This window comes from Heterodontus francisci, chromosome 19 (assembly GCF_036365525.1).
Source record: "Heterodontus francisci isolate sHetFra1 chromosome 19, sHetFra1.hap1, whole genome shotgun sequence".
Lineage (NCBI taxonomy): Eukaryota > Metazoa > Chordata > Chondrichthyes > Heterodontiformes > Heterodontidae > Heterodontus > Heterodontus francisci.
In genome coordinates, this window is record NC_090389.1 from 37,517,744 (window position 1) to 37,539,845 (window position 22,102).

At 40.2% G+C, this 22,102-nt stretch overlaps 1 protein-coding gene across 4 annotated transcripts in view; it reads left to right on the top strand.

Moving 5' to 3' along the window:
• Positions 1-20,229, top strand: part of shq1 (SHQ1, H/ACA ribonucleoprotein assembly factor) — a 156,849-nt gene extending 136,620 nt beyond the window's left edge. For all 4 annotated transcript variants that reach the window (XM_068051504.1, XM_068051503.1, XM_068051507.1 and 1 more), the window contains one exon: positions 19,356-20,229. In XM_068051504.1, the coding sequence (XP_067907605.1) occupies positions 19,356-20,034 (679 nt within the window). In that variant the 3' untranslated portion in view covers positions 20,035-20,229. The remainder of the gene's footprint in view (positions 1-19,355) is intronic.
• The last annotated feature ends 1,873 nt before the right edge of the window (positions 20,230-22,102 follow it).

Sequence of the window (22,102 nt, forward strand, 5' to 3'; positions counted from 1 at the left end):
ATGAAAAATATGTACCATGTGATGTGAAAGGCAGATTATGGTAATTAAATACATCAGCAGTAGATGCTTTCCAATTGATGCCACAGTTGGGAAACGTTTACTGCTTGTAAGAAGCAAGGGAATGGACTATTAGTTCATATAATGGAGCAATATTATGCTCTTGTCTCTTTTGTAAACTGGCATAAAAATGTTATTTTACATGTTTTATTTAGTCAGAGAGAAATCTGCTGTGTACAATAATTTGCTGATCACAAGACCTTGAGGAAACTGAATCCCAAATTCCATCTAAAATTATCCAGGAATTACCTCAAAATTATTGTTCCGAGAATATCTGAGTTTGGGATTTAACTGGCCGTTAAATGGAGACAGCATTCAAATGCTTTCTATAGCAAACTTGTTTACTGCCCTGACTCTTCCCCTCTGTGCTTAGTTACCCCCTCTCTTCTGCTATCTCCCCCACCGCCCATGCACTGGGATTTCTCCTGTTTTATTTGTTGATTAAGGGAGGCGAAGTGGCATTTGAAGCCAGAAGCTTTCTTTTCCAGCTAATTTGTGAAGGTGAGTCATAAAGGAGCCAATGGAGTAAGTCAGTGGAGCAAGGCTGGGGAAGGTGGCCATGCAGATTTTAGGAGTCAAGAACACTTGTTTCTTGCTCTGGGATCTTCTGAACTCCAGGGGAATTAGGCCAACAACTTCACCTTTAAATGCAGTAACTACAATTCCAAAAGGATGTTGGGTTAAAATAAATTAGTAACACTGTTTTGGAGTATTGAATGCTGCATTAAAATGGTGCTTATTTTAGTATTTTACAGTTTTAATATCTAGCACCTCAGTGCGTGAGTTTTCTTTTAGCTTCTCATTGTAAAATTTAGTTTGCATTTCCCCTCCCTTCTCCCCACCCACTACCTACATCCCAAAGCAACTGAAAAGCAATCTCAGCTTAAAAGTGAGACACTTGTTTTTGTCTAGGTGTTTAATTCAACCTTGTTTCTGACTCCACATTCTGGAATCAAATCGTGCTGGTGCATAACAAGAGGGCTTGGGTTGGGGAGGGTTGCCCCATTTTACATAATATCTGCCGAGACTAGTTCTGTTTTTAAAAAAAAAAAATCTACTAATGTGGTAGGCCATGTGTAAAGTCAGGTGAGCAAGAGGTGAATGTTGTTTTGCCAATCTGGCAGAGTCTGCTCAGATGTCAGACAGCTAGGGGAAATCTGAGCATTCCCTGCACCCCTCAGCCCAATCTCCATTGATGTGTGCCTGATTAATAGCAGTACTAATTTATTTTTATTCTTTCATGGGATGTGAGCATTGCAGGCAAGGCCAACATTTCTTGCCCATCCCTAATTGCCCTTGAGAAGGTGGTGGTGAACCACCTTCTTGAACTGCTGCAATCCATCTGGTGTAGGTACACCCACAGTGCTGTTAGGGAATTCCAGGTTTTTGACCCAACGACAGTGAAGGAACGGCACTTCCAATTCAGGATGGTGTGTGGCTTGGAGGGGAATGTGCAGGTGGTGGTTCCCATTCTTCTGCTGCCCTTGTCCTTTCATGGTAGAGGTTGAATGTGCTGCGAAATGAGGCTTGGTGAGTTGCTGCAGTGCATCTTGTAGATGGTACACACTGCTGTCACTGTGCATCGGTGGTGGAGGGAGTGAATGTTTCAAGGTGATGGATGGGGTGCTGATCAAGCAGGCTGCTTTGTCCTGGATGGTGTTGAGCTTCTTGAGTGTTGGAGCTGTAGTCATCCAGGCAAGTGGGAGAGTATTCCATCACACTGCTGACTTGTGCCTTGTCGATGATGGACTGATTTTGGGGAGTCAGGAGGTGGGTTACTCGCAGAATTCCCAGCCTCTGACCTGCTCTTGTAACCACATTATGGCTGGTCCAGTTCAATTTCAGGTCAGTGATAACTGCCGGGATGTCGATAGCGGGGGATTCAGCAATGGTAATGCCATTGAATGTCATGGGGAGATGGTTAGATTCTCTCTTGTTGGAGATGGTCATTGCCTGGCACTTGTGTGGCGCGAATGTTACATGCCATTTATCAGCCCAAGCCTGGATATTGTCCAGGTCTTGCTGCATTTCTACACTGTCTGCTTCAGTATCAGAGGAGAATTTATTCAAATCCAACCCAAATTGATCATGTGTCTGTGTAGTGTTAATAAAAGTGATAGTGAGTAATTAATCAGTGAATAGGAACTTGTAGCTAGAAGTAGCCAGATGGGAGGAATGGACATGTCCGTGATCACTGATTTAAAAGTGGGTTTTCCAATATCTGTTCATTTTTTTTGAGTTTCCCCATTTATCAATCAGTTCCTTCAGTGGAATCAGTTTTATTCTACAGTATTTGTACAAGCCTGCAGTGACTGCCTTTTCATCTGGCATTTTAACCACTGAAATCTGATCTTAGATTTTACAACGTAACTTGTTGGAATATAGCCAGCAGAGAGTTATTTGTTCATTGTGGAGAGTGTGAAGTTTCTTAAATAAACAGAGGATTAATTGTATTTGTGGCATGTCATTCAAGTGACAGGAGAGGTTATAATCAGTCAACTCTTGTGTTTGCCCTCCAGCTAGGTGAATTATAGCAGCCTGAATAAACACAAATGCTGGCGGAAAGCAGAAGTATCTCTTTTGACACCATTACTTTGTTCAACATTGAAATATAACTGCTTTGTTTTAAATTGAAGGGCGAGTTGACGATTAAGATTGCTTTCAAGGACGCTGCAAGGTTGTAAAGTCTGAGCGTTTTCTTCCAATTATATTTTTATTGAGTCAGTTCTAATACTGAATTGTAAAGTTTGGGAGTGAGCTCTTTTGTAAAGGGTGCTTTTACGCAATGCCAAAATGAGATGGGCACAGCTAGTTCCAACTGCATTGGTCCCACGCAGTTGGTTGTAACCTTGATGCTAGATTAGCAAAAGGCAGAAGCTAGGCAGACCTAGACTTGCAAGCCATTGGTGTTAGCAAATCCAACCGTTTATCTTGTTGCAGCCAGTTGCACAAGACCTATGTTTCATGAACTGGCATTGTTGGTCCAAATCTTGTGTAGTATGAAAGCAATTAAAGATGCAAGTAACATTTCTACTAATGCCTTATCGCACATCTCATAACCCAAAGCACTTCGCACAAAATGAATCAATAACCTTGAACTGTTGTATATGTTTTGTTTACGCTGTTACTCCATATGTGAAGATATTTATTTCCAACTTTAGGTACAAGACAGCGTTTCAAAGCTTCAGTTGCTCTTTGACATATAAGCAGATATAACTTATTCTCTCAAAAAATGATTAAATTATGATTTTGCTGTATAGAGCTTACCTGGCCAATCTTTTATAACACATTCCTGCATCTCCCTGCATTCTGTGAAAACCTGTTCTTATGACAGGAGGATGTGTTTTTTTTTTCAAGAATATTCTCTATTACCTTGCTTGTGGTCATAGAATCATAGCAAGTTTACAGCAGAGAAAGAGACCTTCTTGGCCCATTGTGTCTGCATTGGCTGGAAAAAAGAGCCACCCAGCTTAATCCCACTTTCCAGCATTAGGTCCATAGCCCTGTAGGTTACAGCACTTCAGTTGCATATCCAGGTACCTTTTAAATGAGATGAGGTTTTCTACCTCTACCACCCTTTCAGGCAGTGAGTTCCTGACCCCCAGCATGCTCTGGATGAAAAAATATATGCTCATCTCCCCTCTAATCCTTCTACCAGTCACTTTAAATCTATGCCCCCTAGTCACTGACCTCTCGACTAAGATAAATAGGCCCTTCACATCCACTCTATCCTGGCCCCTCACAATTTTGTACAACTCAATCAAATCTCCCCTCAGCCTCCTCTGTTCTAAGGATAACAATCCCAGCCTATCCAATCTGTCCTCATAGCTGCAATTTTCCAGTCCTGGCACCATCCTTGTAAATTTCCTCTGTACCCTCTCTGGTGCAATTACATCCTTTCTGTAATGAGGTGACCAGAACTGCACACAGTACTCAAGTTGTGGCCTAACCAATGAATTATAGAGTCCCAGCATAACCTCCCTGCTCTTATATTCCATACCTCGGCTAATAAAGGAAAGGATTCTATATGCGACCTTAACCACCTCGTTGACCTTAGCAAACTGTCCTACCTTCAGGGATCTGTGGACATGCTCTCCAAAGTCCCTCACGTCCTCTACACCTCTCAGCATCCTCCCATTTATTGTATATTCCTTTGCCTTGTTTGCCTCCCCAAATGCATCACCTCGCACTTCTCTGGGTTAAATTCCATCTGCTACTTTTCTGCCCACTTGACCAGTCCATTGATATCTTCCTGCAGCCTACAGCTACCCTCCTTGCTATCAACCACACGGCCAATTTTTGTAATGTCTGCAAACTGCTTGACCATTCACCCTACATTTACGTCCAAAACATTCATATATACCACAAAAAGCAGGGGACCCAGTACTGAGCCCTGCGGAACCCGACTGGAAACATCCTTCCAATCACAAAAATACCTGTCAACAATTACTTTGTTTCCTGCCACTGAGCCAGTTTTGTATCCAGCTTGCGACATTCCCATGGATCCCATGGGCTTTTTTTTTTTAACCAGTCTGCCATGTGGGACCTTGTCAAAAGCCTTGTCAAAATCCATGTAGACCACATCAATGGCAGATGAATCAACAACAAAAATTGAGCAACTCCCCTCCCATTTGCCTTTTGTAATACATTGAAATTATTTTAAGAATAAGCAAAGCAATCTCTGAGCTGCCATCTGCTCCAGGTAAAGACTGGGAACGCCAAGGCCATTGTACTCGTGCCACCAATTGCAACCCCTCCCTGATCACTATGTCTGGCTAAACCATTCTGTTCATATTGTCATTATCTTATTAACCCCCAAGCTGAATTTCTGACCTCAAATTCTCTCCATCGTGAAGCCTACCTCCTTCCAACTCTGCAGTATTACCTGATCCCCCAGTATCTCAAATTTAAAATTCTTATCCTCGTGTTTAAATCCCTTGCTCTTCCTATTTCAGTAACTTCCTTCAGCTCTAGAATCCTCTACTCAAACTTTGTTACTCTTGATTCCAGCCTCTGCTTATGCTCCTTCTCCATTTGCCGATCATTGGTTGTGCCTTCTGAAACTGCATGCCCTGGAATTCCTTCCCTAAATTTCTCCCCCTCTTTCTCCTTCTTTAAGCCTCATTTTAAGACCCATCTTTTTGACTAAACTTTTGGCCACTCCCCTTAACATTTCTTTCGTGGTCTCTTTTTTTTTTCCCCTCGTGCCTCAGTGAAGATTGGAACTTTGTTTTTGCAGTTCTGTAAATACAAGTAGTTGTTAGTATTATTTGGACTATGATAAAGCTTGAGTTCCTAGCAGTATAAATATTGGGCTCAATGCTGGAATTTTCAAGGCAAATTTAACGTGGGCTTTACCAGCACTCCCACTTCTGTGTTGAGTATCTTTTTTAAAAGTTTCAAAGTGATAGTTTAATGTGTTACTACCTGTTCGTACTTTTATTGGAGGGTGAGGCAAAGAGGTGACTTGACAGAAATCCACCGAAGCATGGTTTGTGATTGATATTACTGCATAATGCACTGCCACTCTGACCAGTTAGTCAGCCTTTTACAAGCAGAAAAAATATGGAATGGAAGTACAGGAAGTGTCACTTTTTTTTCAACAGTGATAATAAAACAAAAATGGTGTTAATGCCAATTGCAAGTTGCACTGAAAAAAAAAGGCAGTTGGGTCCATACATGGAGGTGGGATCAGTAGCCTGTGTAGCACGTTTAGGGCCAGGTCAGCACAAGGAATGTTGTTTGGTAAGGCAGGAGTTCTGTAGGCTGGCAGTAATATTTTTTCCTCCTCCTGTTGATATCTTAGTTGGAATGGAGCAGTTTTTTCAATGAGCAGAAAGTATAGAGTGTTTAGAGCTCCATTCTAATGTTTCTATTGCATTGAGAACTGCCTTTAAAATGTTTGACTTCCTGCCAGAGTTTGGCACCTAAGCTGTTTTAGAAATGTGGTCTATTAGGACCATGTAAAGATGGACTATAATCAAGTCCAGTTGCTTTTTTTAGTGAGATTGTTGTGAACAGATTGTACTTAGTCCCCCTAAGTATTATTGGAAAGTCCACCATACTTCACGATAGTGGAAAACATAATCCTTTGTGCTATTTGAAAGATTAGTAATTCACAGTGTATTGCTTATGGCTGTTGTGTCAATTTAATTCAAAAGTTTTATAACAGGTCAACACAGTTTTTGCATTTTAAAAGGAAGTATCTGTGTCTTGAGTGAGCTAAAATTCAATGATGTTGATTATTCATCGAAGAGTCAATTAAAATTATGTTTTCGTGACATTAATTCTTGAATATAATAGGCCCTTTCAGTCAAGAATGCATAAATGATGGAGAGTGGGAGTGCATGAACTAATTGAGGAAAAGTGACAAATGCTGGAAATTGAATTCAACAAGGAAGCTGAAATAAAAACATAAAGTGCTGGAAATACTCAGCAGGTCAGGCAGCATCTGTGGAGAGAGAAGCAGAGTTAACATTTCAGGACTGATGAAAGATCACAGACCCTGAAACGTTAACTCTGCTTCTCTCTCCACAGATGCTGCCTGACCTGCTGAGTATTTCCAGCACTTTATGTTCTTAGTTCAGATTTCCACCATCTGCGGTATTTTGCTTTTATCAACAAGGAAGCTGTTGGACATTACTGCAGATTCATCAACATCTGCAAAGAAAAACGGTTAATATTTCAGGTGTAGACCCCCAATTAGAATTGGAATTTGGGACATAAGGGAACTTTTAACAAAAACAAGCTGGATGGAAGGGAACAGGTTAAAACAAAAAAAATCAAGTATCAGGAATGCTCGCTCGTGTCATACAGCATGGTCTGGATGAAAAAATGTTAACGTGTTAATTGATCAGTGAACAGGCCGAAAGCCATTCAATGAGCCTGAAGATGGAAAGCAACTAGGCATACTCCAAAAATGGGAGTTGAAGAAAGTAGGTATAAATGGGAAGTACAGGCACAGCAGGCTTGTCAGCACCTAAGAAAAGGAAAAGCACAGCAACATCCCCGGCACAAGAGGGTATCCACCAAAAGCAGCAATCCACACCTTTCCTCCCAGTACTGACGGACCTAACATACACACCCTGCTTCTAAGAAAATGGGGGGAAATAACTAAGGCTTGAATTGGCCAAAGGTAAAGCGGGTATTGTGTATGGAAAGAGGCAAATGGGCAAGTGTTGCACCTGTTATAATTGCCCAGGAAGCAGAAATTTGCTTTTGATTCATTTGCGCACAAGTTTTGTCCAATTCACTAAATTTAGAAAAACATTTGTACACTGAGCTGTGACGAGTGTTTTCTGCAAATGCTAATTGCATCTAATTTCCTTTTTATCCTAATTTGATATTTTGCACAATTTAATATTTCTCTCTCCATAATATAAAAGGTTCATCTGTGGAAGGAATGCAGAATGAAAGCATCATCCACTCACTATCTAAGAGCTGTTTTATTTAAATCACATTTGCAAGATGGGGAACACTGAACCCTCAAGTTCCTTAATGTCCCCTTTTACAAAACAGAGTTGCCTCCAAGTGTAAAAGTACAGTAAAAGTGTGTAAATGATCTGGCATTTTGCTTGCTGAGAATTGGTAGCTCAGCACAGGCTGAAGACGGGACTTAATATTTTCCCTGATCTTTCTGGCTCAGTGCCACACCACATGGCATATTTAACTACTGAACCATTTGAAGGCTCGCATTGCTTCCGCTACATATTTTCCCACAGTTTCTTTCTTGCATTTTCTGTTTCTTCGTTATTTCTGTTTGCATCACTGCTCAAATTTCTCATTTTTAAAATGGCCACCAAAGTATCAATGAGTATATTTTTCAGTTATTTGGCACACGTTTTGCAATTTGTGAAGTGCAGTGCAGCCACTGCCACAACTTTGAAATTTGTGTTCCAGGGATTGTTGTTGGGAGCATGCCAAGTACAGAAGAATAACCGTGGAAAGGCATGATTTCACTCATTAATTCTCGTTCCTATTTTTGGTTGTCATTTGCAACAAATGTGGAAAATACTGACCGATCAAGAAACTCTGCAAGTTGGACCAAGTAGATATGACTTCAGGCTAGCAGCAAGTTGACAATATAGTGAGACTGTGGCACATGAATGAAGTATTCTATTAGCTAACCTAGTGTGGTACAGGTGATTAGGAGCCAATGGTTGCATTCATTTTGTTTTTGATTTTGTAGCCTTTAGATAGTAAATGTAATTTGCTGTTAATCTGTTTGCTTGGTCTCCTAGAACATGGAATATGTTGGTAATATTGGTGATTTCTAGTTTGGAAGTCAATAATCCTTGCGTAAATCGTCAGTTTGTAAAGGGATGATCAAAGTATGTAAGTACTTGCATACTTAAGTATGTAATTTTCATAATAGAATATGTTTGGAGCGCTTCCACTCACCTTCCTCCCCATAAGTGCAGAACCCGGTGTGGAAGTGAAACAGACAAAACCAGCAAGGTCCCGATTGCAATCGGGACCAATTAGTGCATTGGCTTCAGCAGTTTGGGACTGAGAAGAACTCATCCAGGACTCCCACATTGCATTGCTAGAGGCCTATGCGTGAAAGTTACTGTGACCTTCACAATGAATGGCAGCGTAGAAAAAGTATTGGAGGGTGGATGGGAACTGTGCAACTGTAATCCAGAGAGTCTGAAAGCAAAGTAGTTGGAATTGTTTATGAACCATTTCAGAGATACATTACTATTATAAAGGTCAAGACCAGTTAGCACTACAGAACTGGTGACTTTCTTTGTAAATACTTCTCAACTATAAACAAGAAACTCCTCACTATGTCTCATTGTATGTGATGTCAGCACATTGTTTTAGATGTTCATTGTCAAGCTGATGTTGCTTTGTGTTCCCAAGGACATCTTGAAAGCAGTATTGAGTTGCTAATCTAGCTGGGTTTCCCAGAATGTACTGGAGGGAGTAATAAATGCAGGAAATAATCATGGATTTAAGATTTTAAAAAGTTGGATTACATCAGGCTATCCTCCCAGATTCTTTAATAAAAACTTCATATACATGCAACACTCATTAACCCCTTATAGTAGTGTTTGGTTTCTTTAATGGCTCAATGGTATTGACACTGATTCACGCAGATCAGGTTTGCTGCCTGATCTGAGCTGCATTTGTTGGTCTCGGCAGTGCTGCAATTAGTCTGTTGCCTTGCTAGGAAGGGCATAAACTGCTCTCCCTCTAGAAAGTGTATGGTGCCAACATCAGGAGTGGACAGAATTTGGTCAATTGTGATGCCCTCTGTAGTTGAATAGTGTAGTTTACTAGTGCTGGAGCATAAGAAATGCATCTGAGGCATTAAAGATATGACTTGTTCCAGGCATTTGAGATTTGCCTTTTGATCTGGATGCCTGTTGATCATATTTGAAATGGAGACATACTGTTTGTACACCATATTTGAGACCTGTATCAAAGTAGATATAAGAAAGCACAAATGGTAGATCTGAGTTCAAAAAGACTATTTTATTCCCCTTTTCCTCCTTCCTCCCACAAGAATATCAACCACTTGAGTAGATCTCTGAGACTAATAACATTTCACAAAGCCTATTTCATAATATAGTACTTTATACTTTGTTTGCCTAACGTGTGAAGGTCCAAAGTTTTGATGTATAAAGGCATTTGATTATCTGATCTGAAAGTGAGGCGATAACATAGTCAGGACAAAGCATTGGTTTGCTGACAGTAATTGTATTTAGCAGGTTTGTGCACCCAAGGCTTCTATTGGTGACACTGCAATTCCTATCCAGAATGGAGATGATTGGGTAATTGTCCCATCAATCACGCTTGGAACCTGCACTGCTGTAAGTGAATGGGATTGATTTCATGCCCATAATTTGTATTATGTAACTATCCTCCACTCCCTGTGTTCTGCTGGAAAAATCACTCTGCTTTTATTGAAAGAAGTTGCTGTCATTTCTGTCATGCGTTTGTTTTGCTGCAGTTATTAGTCTTTTTTAAAATAAACTTTGTTTGCTTTGCTGCTTGCTGAGTAAATTGATTTTGTTTGCTGTAAAATACACTGTTTGCTGTGCATCCTGTTGTGAGTCCCACCCTGCCTCCAATTCATTGGCTGACACAGGTACTCTATGGGAAATATGCAGTGCAAGTTCACTCGAATTATATTGAGGATAAGAGGATATAGTTATGATAAAAATACAACTATGGCGATGTTTATTGGAGCGAAGGAGACTTTAACAACACTATTCCAAATATTTGAATGATTTTAGAGGGTCAATGATAAAATGAGGTTGTCATTGATCAGTGAAAGGGTAACAAGAAGGCAGCAGCCCAGAATTGACAAAAGGGGCCGAAAAGAGGAGTTAAAATGTTTTTCACAAGATTATAGGAATCTGGAATGCTTTACTACAAGTGGCTATTGCAGCTTAATCAGTCTGGCATGTAAGGGGAATTAGCTGACTATTTGAAAAAGAAAGATATTAAATTCAGGAAACATGGCTGCTTGGCCATCTCCTTACCTAATCTTCTATAATTTAATACGTACAGACCTTCAGCCTTATTTAACCATTACTTAGACGTTCTTAGTAATGTTCAGGTCTAAGGAGGTGTCTAAGATTGATCCTAAAATTGTCCCTCAAAGCTGAATTGAGAACTCGTAATATATTAGTGAGTGCCATGAACACAGTATGCCAAAAGAATCTTGATTTTTTTCTGGGCCTCCAAGATCCCCTCTTAATTGGCTGAAACACTACAGTGTAAAGGTGGTTATAATTCTGAACATATGAAAAGAGGATGTAAACTTATTTGCTGGTGTATGGATTTCATATCTGCATCTTGCTGCTTTAAATACTTTGCTGTGTAATATGGAAATCAGTATCTCAGCGTCTATTGGGTTTCATGCATCTTGAATGGAATGATGAAGCCACCGTGCATTCCATACCGAGATGCTTTTGTGGAAAGATTGTAATATTGGGCTGTTTTATGCCAGTGATGACAGATTTCTTGATATTAGGTAATGCAAGGTTTATATATGGGATTGAAATGGAGGGAATGTTAAAAATTCAGGCCTTCTCAAGTGAAGTTTTAGAATGCAGTAATGTTATCTGCAGTGAAAAGCTTTGTTTTACATGATCTGTTGGGTAGCCAGTAATTAGTCTCAACAGAAGCCAAATGAATGTTATTGTAACTTCTGCAGTCAAGATCTGGTACAACGTGCCCTCCACACCTGATGCTTTAGTTTTTAAGTTGGTATTAAATTTGTTTACATGGGGGAAAAAAAGTGTGGTGTAATGCTGAGTCATACAGTTCAGAAAAGCCCAAGGTTCAAGTCCTGGTCTTTCCTGAGTTGGCTGATCTCGCTAAGGCAGGTAGGAGATCCTACACTTCGCCTCTGTGTCCCTGAACCATGTAAGAGAGAAATGGGCCAGTGCTCTTCTGTCAGAACCTTGCTGAAAGTGCACTTTAGTGAACCTTGATTGAGGACAACGGTGGACACATCTGTGAAGCCGCAACTGCCAAATAAGCTTCTAACACCCGCTGTTGACTGAAAAGTGAAAAATGGCTATTTAAGTGCCTTGAACCTTCCAATGCCTTGTTCATGAAACTGTACCTCAGTGTTGGTCACTGCTTTCAGGAAAAGAGGAAGAAAATGTTGGGAAAAACTTTCTTTGGTAAGAATGTTTGGATTTTACAGCCTTTTGTTCTAGTAGAAATAGAGTTCCTTTTCATTTGTGCTTTCCATGGTCATGAATTATTTTGTCAGCTTGCTGCAGTCAGTTGACTGTGCTGTATGGCTGTGTCGTGCCTTGTAGGTTACCAGGCTTGAACAGAGGAAATGAAACAGTTGCTGTGTGTTTTATAGTCGTGGTGGCTGTTCAGGAAGTGGTGAAAAGTTGATTGATAGTGTGAGTTGGAGTAGAGCTGCTAGAAACCAGATGTAGTAACTATTTATATCAATCTAACTGTGACATGGCACGATCTTTTCTGTAAAATGCTGCATTCTGAAAAAGTTATTTTCTGTTACTTGCAGCCATATAAAACTGATGTACTGCCATACTTCACTAACCTGTTGGCCTACATTAAGTGAAACATTTCAAGAAAAAGTTTAGATTTACGCCATCCTGTTCTATTTGTCAGATTTGTTATATAGCCTGTGTTTCTATATCTGGGGTGTTTCCTTTTCTTGATTTATCTCATTGCTACATTGTCCCCTTTTTTACAGAGTTGGATGGTCCAGTGTGACTCTCCATGGGCATTGATATGCTGTTCCTTTGGACAAGCTACCAAGGAGGCATGCAGTTTTCTTTTTCTCCTTGAAGACTAAATTAACTCAGCCTCCCCTTTTTGCTCTGCCAACCTGGTGAGAAGCTTTGCTGCTGTGTAATTATACTTCTGTGCCAGGGTGAGGAGCTTTGGAGGAACTTGGAAACAAGATATTGCATTCAAGCAGAACCAGCAAAGCTTGTGGAGCTCGCCCAAAAAACTAATTTTTGTCTTGCTTTCAAAACCAAGTATACTCCTCTTGGAGTCATGAGTTCTTTCTCTACTGGTATGGACTAGATGGGCCAAATGGCCGCCTCCTGTGCCATAAATGACTCTCTGGTTTCAAATTCTCTTGCATTGATCCCAGCCCATATGCTGACTTTGAAAATGGTGGCGTGACTATTCTGTTCTGAAGGCTATCCTGTTTCTGCTCACCATAAGCTAGGAAGATCCAGTGGAGGTAGAAGGTCCGGTAATTTTGTTCTGTGCACATTTGAAAATAGCAAACTAGAATCGAAGTGTACTTATTTGGCAGTTAATATTGAGCAGACAACTATTAGTCATAGAGATAATTGCAGAGGATTGGGACCTTTCGACCTTTCTACCTCATCTTTCCATTGTAAACTACAGTTCCTCAAGTCAGGAGAGGTAGTTACAAAAGCAAATTTGAGTTTCTTGACTTCGCTTAGCTCTGTGCTTTTTAGATTTTGGATATCTTGGACATGAATGGAGAGATGCCGTTTTGCATTTTATATGTTGAATTTGCTACTTTAGATTCATCAGAACAAGATCATGGTAAGAGATAAATGATGAGACATAAGTTTGGAACAGTGATGCTTCACACTGTGGATTCTTCATCTAATTAGAGGACAGGTGCTTCCTTGCAGAAAGAAATGGAGAGAAAACTGAAGAACCAATTGCCCCAGGACACATTCAAATACCTGTCAATGGCTGATAGCACGATGGAATTGTGGAGAAGTCAGGTTGCAGATCAGCTGCCTATACTCAGCTTGGCATGGTGCATGCTGTGAAGAAATTGAGAGGAGATGGTGGATGGGGATATCTTTCATTTGGGACAATGAACTCCCGTTATGAATATAATACAATGGAATCCCATTGAGAACTGAATTCAAAGAATGCTTTATAGTAGTTAGTGTTGGGATGTATTAAAATTGCTTGGGCATAGAATGCAGGTATTCTAGATTGCATGAGGACAAGTTTTTAGTTTGAACCTTCTAGTTTCAAGTAGATGGCTAGAATTCGGTTTAACAAGTGAAACAAAAGCCCGATTTTGCAATTTGCAGCAAACTGGCGACATTGGCGTTCTTTTATACTCACAGCTGCTCACAGACTTTTTGTGGGCTTTTGTGTGGCAACTTAGGATAATTAGAAATCCATTTCAGCTTGGTGCCTTGGACAGGTATGTGAACAAGGCAAACAACAGCATGTCTCTTCAGCCAATCGGATTGAAGAATCCTTATTGATGCACCCCGGATCTGAACCACAAAGTATAAGCTAGAATAATTAATTCAGTGCCAAATCATGTACAGAAAGCAAAATAAAGTGAGGGAAAAGAAAGATGGGGTTGAGAGACAGGGGATAAAAGAACTTGAAAGAAAAAGTTTAAAATTGTGAATTTTGTTTTTTAAAGGCTCCAACAATAATTAAAATCTGAAGGAAAGGGACTCCACATTTGTAAAAGTAAATTTTCAAAGACTGAGAAGGAGTTTGACAGTAATTAAGCATTATCATGCATTTTAAACATTTGCTTACACTTGAATGGACAAGCCCTAACTTTTTCTAGTGCGTTCTGTGGGTATCTAGTGGGTAACTACTGCAACTTCACATGCTTACATAAATTTCACTCCTGAATTTCTCGGTGAGTTACCGTTATAATGAAGCTTGTGGAGGAGCAGGGCAATTCATACAGCAACTTTCTGAATTCCTTATCTAACTGTGCATGTGCTGTTGCTGGAAGTTGCTGTCCAATTTACTCAATAACTGAGCGCTGATAGCCTCACTGTTAGTCCTACCATAAAATCTGCATCAATGCCTTGGTATGATATGGTGTGAGGTGTCAGTAAGTACAACATAATCAGTCCACTATCAAAATTCAGTTGGACACACCAGTACCCTTTAGTATTCTAATCACTTTTGTGTGAAATATTTTCATTTAGGATGGATTGAACTGAATGAATATTTAAATATGCCATAGTACAAAGATTTGCAAATCGACTATTTTTAGCTACTGTTCATCGAAATCCAGGTCCACATGTAGCCTTTCTTAGTAAATTAGTTATGGTGTTTATCAGGATTGAACTGTGGTACTTTTAAATATGCACAGTTGCCATGGTGCTCATACATAGCTTGCCACTTAATTGGGAATCCAATTTGGTTTAAAAATGCCTTGCATTGTTAAGGTTAAGACTTATTACCTTCAGGTTATCGGCACTTTGGAAGTACTGTTTCTTAATGGGTTCCAGTTTTAAAATGTAGTAATTGAAGTAATATAATGTCCTGTACAAGCAGTGGTCAGTTCTTCACTATAGAAATATTAGCACAAAATGCTGTTTGAGATTTAGAAATAGTTTATTCTTTTCTTACCAGAATAGGGAACGGTAGCATCGTGGTCATGTTACTGGACTAGTCATCCAGAGACTGAGACACATTATCTGGAGACATGAGTTCAAATCCACCTCAGCGGCTGGGAATTAAAATTCAACCAATTAAATAAATCTGGAATAAAAAGCTAGTCTCAGTAGTGATGACCATGCAATGACTGTATTGTTTTAAGAATCCATCTAGTTCACTAAAGTCCTTTTGGGAAGGAACGAAAAAGCATTGTATTTATATAGCACCTTTCACGACCATTGGACATCCTAAAACACTTAGAGCCAATGAAGTACAGACAGCAATGGGATAATGACCAGAGAATCTGTATTTGTGATGTTGATTGGGGGGTAAATTTTGGCGGGGAAGCTCCGGATAACCACCCCCTCCCCTGCCACCTCAAACCCCCACAGGGCTTCTCTTCAAAATAGTACCATGCTTGACTCTTAACTGTCCTCTAAAATGGCCTCAGAAGCCACCCAGTTGTATCTAACCACAACAAAAATTTTTAATAAGAATAAAACCAGATGGACCACCCAGCATTGACTGAGGCAGCGGACACGACAAAGTGACATCCAGCCCAATCAACCCTGCAAAGTCCTCCTCACTAATATCCAGGGGTTTATGCCAAAATTGGGATAGTTGTTCCACAGACTAGTCGAGCAAGAGCCTGGCATATTAATGGTTCTGTGAGTATGACTTTCAGTCAGTATTCTGAACTCATCTACCACTATACCGGGGTGTGCGCTTTCTCACCGGCAGGAGGTAGCAGCACAGTGGTATAGTCAGGAGGGAGTGTCCCTGGAAGTCCTCAAGAGCAGTTCAGAAGCTGGGAATTCTGCAACGAGTAACCCACCTCCTGAGTCCCCAGAGCCTTTCCACTTTTACAAGGCACAAGTCAGGAGTGTGATGGAATACTCCCACCTGCCTGGATAAGTGTAGCTCCAACACTCGAGAAGCTTGACACCATCCAGGACAAAGCAGCCCGCTTGATCAGCACCCTATCCGGCACCTTAAACATTCAATCCCTCCACCACAGGCACACATTGGCAACAGTGTGTACCATCTACAAGATGCACTGCAGCAATTTGCCAGAGCTCCTTTGACAGCATATTCCAAACCCGTGACCTCTACCACCTAGAAGAACAAGGGCAGTGGACACCACCACCTACAAGTTCTGCCCCAACCCTGTCTTGGAAATATCTTACCGTTCCTTCACTGTTGCTGGGTCAAAATCCTGGAACTCCCTCCCTAACAGCACTGTGGGTGTACCTGCACCACACGCACTGCAGCGGTTCAAGAAGGCAGCTCACTACCACCTTCCCAAGGGAAATTTGGGATGAGGAATAAATGCTGGCCTTGTCTTCGACACCCACATCCCGTGAATAAATTAAACGAAAGCTTTCTGCCTTCTCCTCAAGTCAGTAACTGCTTGTCACTCTCTGTCCAATACCTGTCCCTATTATGGCATTACTCCCCTAATGAGTACTTATTGCTTTGTTTGCTAAATCAAATTCCTTATCCACAATGAGGTGGTATCTTTAATTTCTACTGCTTTCAGATTTAATAACAGCCTTTTGTGAGGTACTTTTATCAAAGTATTTTTGAAAATCTAAGTACGCAATGTCATATGGTTTTCACCGCCCACTTGGAACATTTTACCCTCAAAAAGTCAAGTCAGGCAAAACCTTCCCCCTCTAAAATGGCATTGGCTTTATTTACAAGATCATTCTCATACAGGTAGCCCTCAAATTTGCCCTGAGGGGTTTCATTATTTTTCAGGTATTGATATTATATTGATGAGCCTGGCATGCCTCAGCCAGATACTGGTGAGGAAGTTTTGGGGGAAGGTGGGTAATTGGTAAATGCCAGATGCTATCTTGCAGGAAGCTGGAGAATATCATCACTGCGACTCTTGTGTGCTTCACAACAGCTTGCTATGGAGCAGCGTTCTCAGGGACAAACAAATGTGTATCCAGCATTGTTCCTGAATATCACTTGCGGAATATGAAAGGAGTTAAAAATCTAACTTCACGAAAACAGATCAAATAAGTGGAATTTGGAAAACCTACTGCTAGGGCAGTGAATGTTAATACTGCCGAAAGATTTGGTTAACAGACTACGTGGCTGAGGTTTTCCAATTCAGGTTTGGCTTCTGTGATATTTTATGTCAAGCGTTTTTCTCCCACACAGGCACGTTATAAATCTTAAAGCTCAGTGGGTGGTAATTTAATAGTAATGTTGGGGAAAAGTTTAAAAATTCACTCTGGTGAATTAAAATGCCATCCATGGAAAGCATTGTGAAGCAGAATATTTAATAGTGTATATTTTATGCTATTCTTGGAGACCCCTGCTTGACAGATTTCTATTTATATATTTAAATCATAAGACAAGTGTATCAGAATGATTTTAAATATGCAGATTAAACAAGGCCAGTAATGTTGCTCCAGCTTGGGGCTTTTAATGCATTTTTAATATGGAAAGGTTCTGCATTTTGTTCTAATTGTTCTAAAAATAGGTATGAAGCATTAAGAGGCATAAGCAGTTCACATACAGTAGAAGTACAGCTATTTGTCACTGCTGTTATCTTAAATAGTCTCACTTGCTCACAATCCATTTATATTGCTTTCAAACGACTGCTGTGGGATTTATATTGTCATCTGTCAGGCTTGTAGCAAGTCATCTCATTTGCTAAATGACCACAGGCATCACAGAATCTATACTGCAAGCTGTGAAAAGTAACCTCAAGATTAAGCTGATAAATTGCCTCCTGATAAACAGGTTGCCCAAATATTTAGCTCCTTTTACAGGGAGGTATGAGCACAAACCTGTGAACTAACAACATATTCAAGAACTTAAAAGAGGAAAAGGAGATTGAAAAGGTAGCAAGAACAGAATGATCAACTGGAGTGCAGTTGCCACCTATTATACACTCTTTGAAAGAAATATAGAAGCCATTTCTTCACTTTGTATTTTGTATAAATATACACAAGTATTTATGAAGAAACCTGTAATAAAACTAGTATTAACTCTGCAATTAACTGTTTTAAGGATTGAACACATGTTTGACTCAGGACAGTTTTAAAGTGTACTGTGTGTGGTTGGTACAAGGCCTCTGAGTTGAGGCAACTCTCCCTCCATCTGGTGATATTATGGAAGTGAAATTCAATTTCAGCAGTGGTACGAATTGCCAGAATGGAAAGGAAATTTGGATGGGGTGTATAATGGGTAGCAAATTCACTCCCAATGATCAGTCTGTCCTTGCAATCTCTTCAAAGTCCTTGAATGTGCTGTACCTTCTCAGATCTGTCCTCGTGTTCTGTTTCCAGCAGGGATCATTGGATAGTGATCAGGACCAAGAATCTTGTTAGCTTTTTATTGTCCTCTTGCTTCCCTAGCCTGTGATCACTGAAGTTAACTGTCTTACCTGAACCATGAATTTTTACAGTCTGGCTCAAAATGCAGTCTGAGCAAATCAAATATTAAAGCTGGAACACTCCAGTGTTGTGCACCATGTGTATATATATCCATTCTGTGATTGGGCAGTCCTCCGATTTATTCATTTCCAATAGCCATTTGTTCCTATGTGAGTTTTGCAACTGATGCATATTAGATTTTTATTTTAATCCTCCCATTTTCTCCTCATACCCTTCCTTTCCAGAAGGATTATGTTTCATGATACCTGGCGGCCCTCCAGTACTTTTGATTAACTCAAAGCATGTCTTGCTCTGTTTGGATCACTACTGCACCATGTGATATGTTGCTGACTGCTGTACTGGAGGAGTAAGTCATAACTTCAGGGAGTTGCTGAAGTGAGCTGATGCAGCCCTCCTATTGGTGTACAAAGTTCCACACTGTTCTCCATTCCTGCTATCACTAATGAGCATTGCTTGAGCATAATTCTCTGAGATGATGGTTTGCATAAGTACAGAAGTCACGGAATAGTGAAATCTGCAAAATAGCATCCATAATCAGTGTAATTCAAAGTTGGCACTGGTAGTTGACATAGGCATCACAAAGCTAATGAGATATCCAAACTGCTCTCAAGTTTTCAGAGTGTTTATACCTGGCAAGTAACTATGAAATCCATAGATCTGAGGTGGGATCTCAATGTCAGAGTGACATAATAGAGTTGTTTAAGCACTGTCTGGTTTATATGAAATCTGGTTTACTAGCAGTATAAAATTGGCCATGTAATTGAAGTTAGAATTGCTCTGATTTAGTTAAATGTGATGAGTGAATTCTCTGCCCTGATGCTTAAAGTTGTTGGCAAAAATGATGGTACTCAAATAAAGTCCTTATCCTGGATGATGCTCATTGTTAAGTTTTAATTTTCAATTATTAATGTTCTATAAAAGGTCAGCAAATAATGCTCAGAATATTAAAAGATATTGGAATAATGTATTCTCAATAAATATACTGGTTGAAACATTTATTATTTTCCCCTGTAGGTCAAAGAAGCTTGCATCCTTGGCTGAGTCATTGTGGAATATAAAAGTCACAAAGAATGATTTGGGCTTCGAGCTGGAAGAATTGGAGAGAGCAGCACTATTTGTTCAGGAGGAAGAAAATGAGAGCAAACGAGGCAAGAGTGGCCCCGAATCACTCCAGTCAGAAAGTGAGACAGAGGAGGATAGTGACTGTGAGGAATCAAATAGCTCATCCGGTGATTTAGGAGAGTCTGACTTGTGCGAAAATGATTCATCTAACTGTAATAGTTCTGATGAAACATACGAAAAGGGCTTGTGTGCAACTGATGTAAAAGTTAAGGAGGATATGATCAAATTGAAGTGTGATGAAGAAACTCTGCACATGGATCCCACATGGTATCCAGATAAATGCCCATTGGGGGAGACTTCCACTGCTAAATCACACCCAAGAAGACTGATAGAAGAACTTGCAGATCAGTTGCAGTCAGTGGGGTTTTCAGAGCACTGTGAAAAATCTGCTGTTGAGAATTCTGGCGTTTCAGAGCACAAACCAACAAGCTTGCCTGCTCAGAGTTTGGCACAGTCCCAGCATTCACAGACGACCTCACAGCAGACTTTCTTAGAGGTGTCTCCTAAGAGGAATTGCCTGCTGCTCATTGCAGATCTTGATAATACAGAGGATTTTACAAACCTGGCGTGAGTCCAGGTTTCATGCTAGAAAAGAACAAACTGATTTACGTGCAAGTGGCTGATTCTGGTTAATGTACTTGTTAAATCGCTTCAGAAATGGAGAGGTTGCTCTTAAATGCTTCGAAATATTTTTGTACATTACCAGATTTATATATACATAACCATATTATTTCTGTCTTAAAAATAAAAGCTATTGTAATTGCTGCCTTCACTGGTGCATTGTGTTGATATTAAATCATCATGTAGTAAGTTTAACTATTGTTACTCAACATATAATACAGGTTAGATTTTATTTGGATCACTGCAATAGTTACCATATTTGGCCTACATTTTCTTTATGGTTACCTTTTTACTCAAACAATAGCATTCATCAAACAGTATTAAAAGGTAAGTCTCTGGTAGTCTTATAAGCAGCATGACCTTATATTAGTGAGCGGTGCTGTGGAATGATAGAATATGGGTTTGAGACAATAGATTCCCTATGTGCTGAGCTACTTATCCCACATAGGATATTGCATGTGAGCAGATTGTCTGCCTCTTTAGCTGGGGAATTGTGCACAGTGTGAGGGAAGGGAGACTTAAAAGGGAGAAATAATTAAAAAGTTGAGGGGTGGGAAAAATGGCAGGTATAATTAATAATGCAATGTGAAATTGCTAAGCGGTGAATCTGTGCAAATGGTGTCACTCAAATTTGGATGTTGAAAAAGGTGCTGTGCTCATTAAAGTTGATGTTGGAGCAGACTGGAACCTGGAAAGCACTCCTTATAGAGGAGGAATGAGAGACAGAGTGAGATGAGGCTGAACGGTACCCATCTGAATTCCACCAAAGTTTAATCATTAAAACCGTATTATAGAATGGAAATTTTTACTGACAGTAAAATAAACAAATTCACATGCAATGCAACTTGTCAGAAAGCCTAGTGTGTATAGTAACCACCTAATGATTGTCCCAACTGCATATTAATGATCCAAGTTAAACTTGCATTAAGAAACAAACTCTGTAAAAATTGTCTGAAGTCTGTCCCCAATTATGGCTCTTGTAGAAATATTTCACAGGCGTTTACACAATGCACCTTGAATCAGAACAACTGTAATTTATGAAATATTGGAATCCAGGTAACATGTTCCTAAGCTTTTCTGGTCCTCGCGTCCTATCACAATCACTGGTTTTGCTTGGAGGCGAGAAAATGTGTATCGGGAGTAACTGATACATTCCTTCGTGAGGTAGTAATGACTTACAAGATATGTAAAAAAAGATGATTTGAAACCTAAACTGTTGCTGCTACAGCACAGGTGCCCAGAACCCGCTCCCCTTGCCCTGGGATGTCACTCTAAAATTTGTTGAATCCTCTGAGAGCCAGTGTTCATATGTGAGAATGCAGATTTAAGTTCAGGCGAAATTCAGGTCTTTTCATCCTCCGAAAAGGTTGATCAAGGTGCAGGCATCTTGCATTTTAAGAATGTGTGCAGTTTTGGCATCCTGCAACTGGATGTCACAATTGTAGTTTCACAAAGCACATCAGATATCTGGTGCCACTGAAACAATCCACTTTTCGGTGTGTTTACCTTAATCATATCTCCTCACAGCCTTCTCTGCTCTCAGGAAAACAACCCTAGCCTTTTCAGTCTCTCTTCATAGCTGAAATCCTTCAGCCCAGGCAACATCCTGGTGAATCTCCTCTGCACCCTCTCCAGTGCAATCGCATCCTTCCTATAGTGTGGTGCCCAGACCTGTACACAGTACTCCAGTTGTGGCCTAATGAGCATTTTATACAGCTCCATCATAACCTCCCTGCTCTTATACTCTATGCCTCGGCTAATAAAGGCAAGTATTCCATATGCTTTCCTAACCACCTTATCTTACTGTGCTGTTGTCTTCAGTGATCTATGGACAAGTACATCAAGGTCCCTCTGACCCTCTGTACTTCCTAGGGTCCTACCATCCATTGTATATTCCCTTGCCTTGGTCCCCCCAAAATGCATCACCTCACAATTCTCAGGATTAAATTCCATTTGCCACAGCTCTGCCCATCTTACCAGCCCATCTATATCGTCCTGTAATCTAAGGCTTTCCTCCT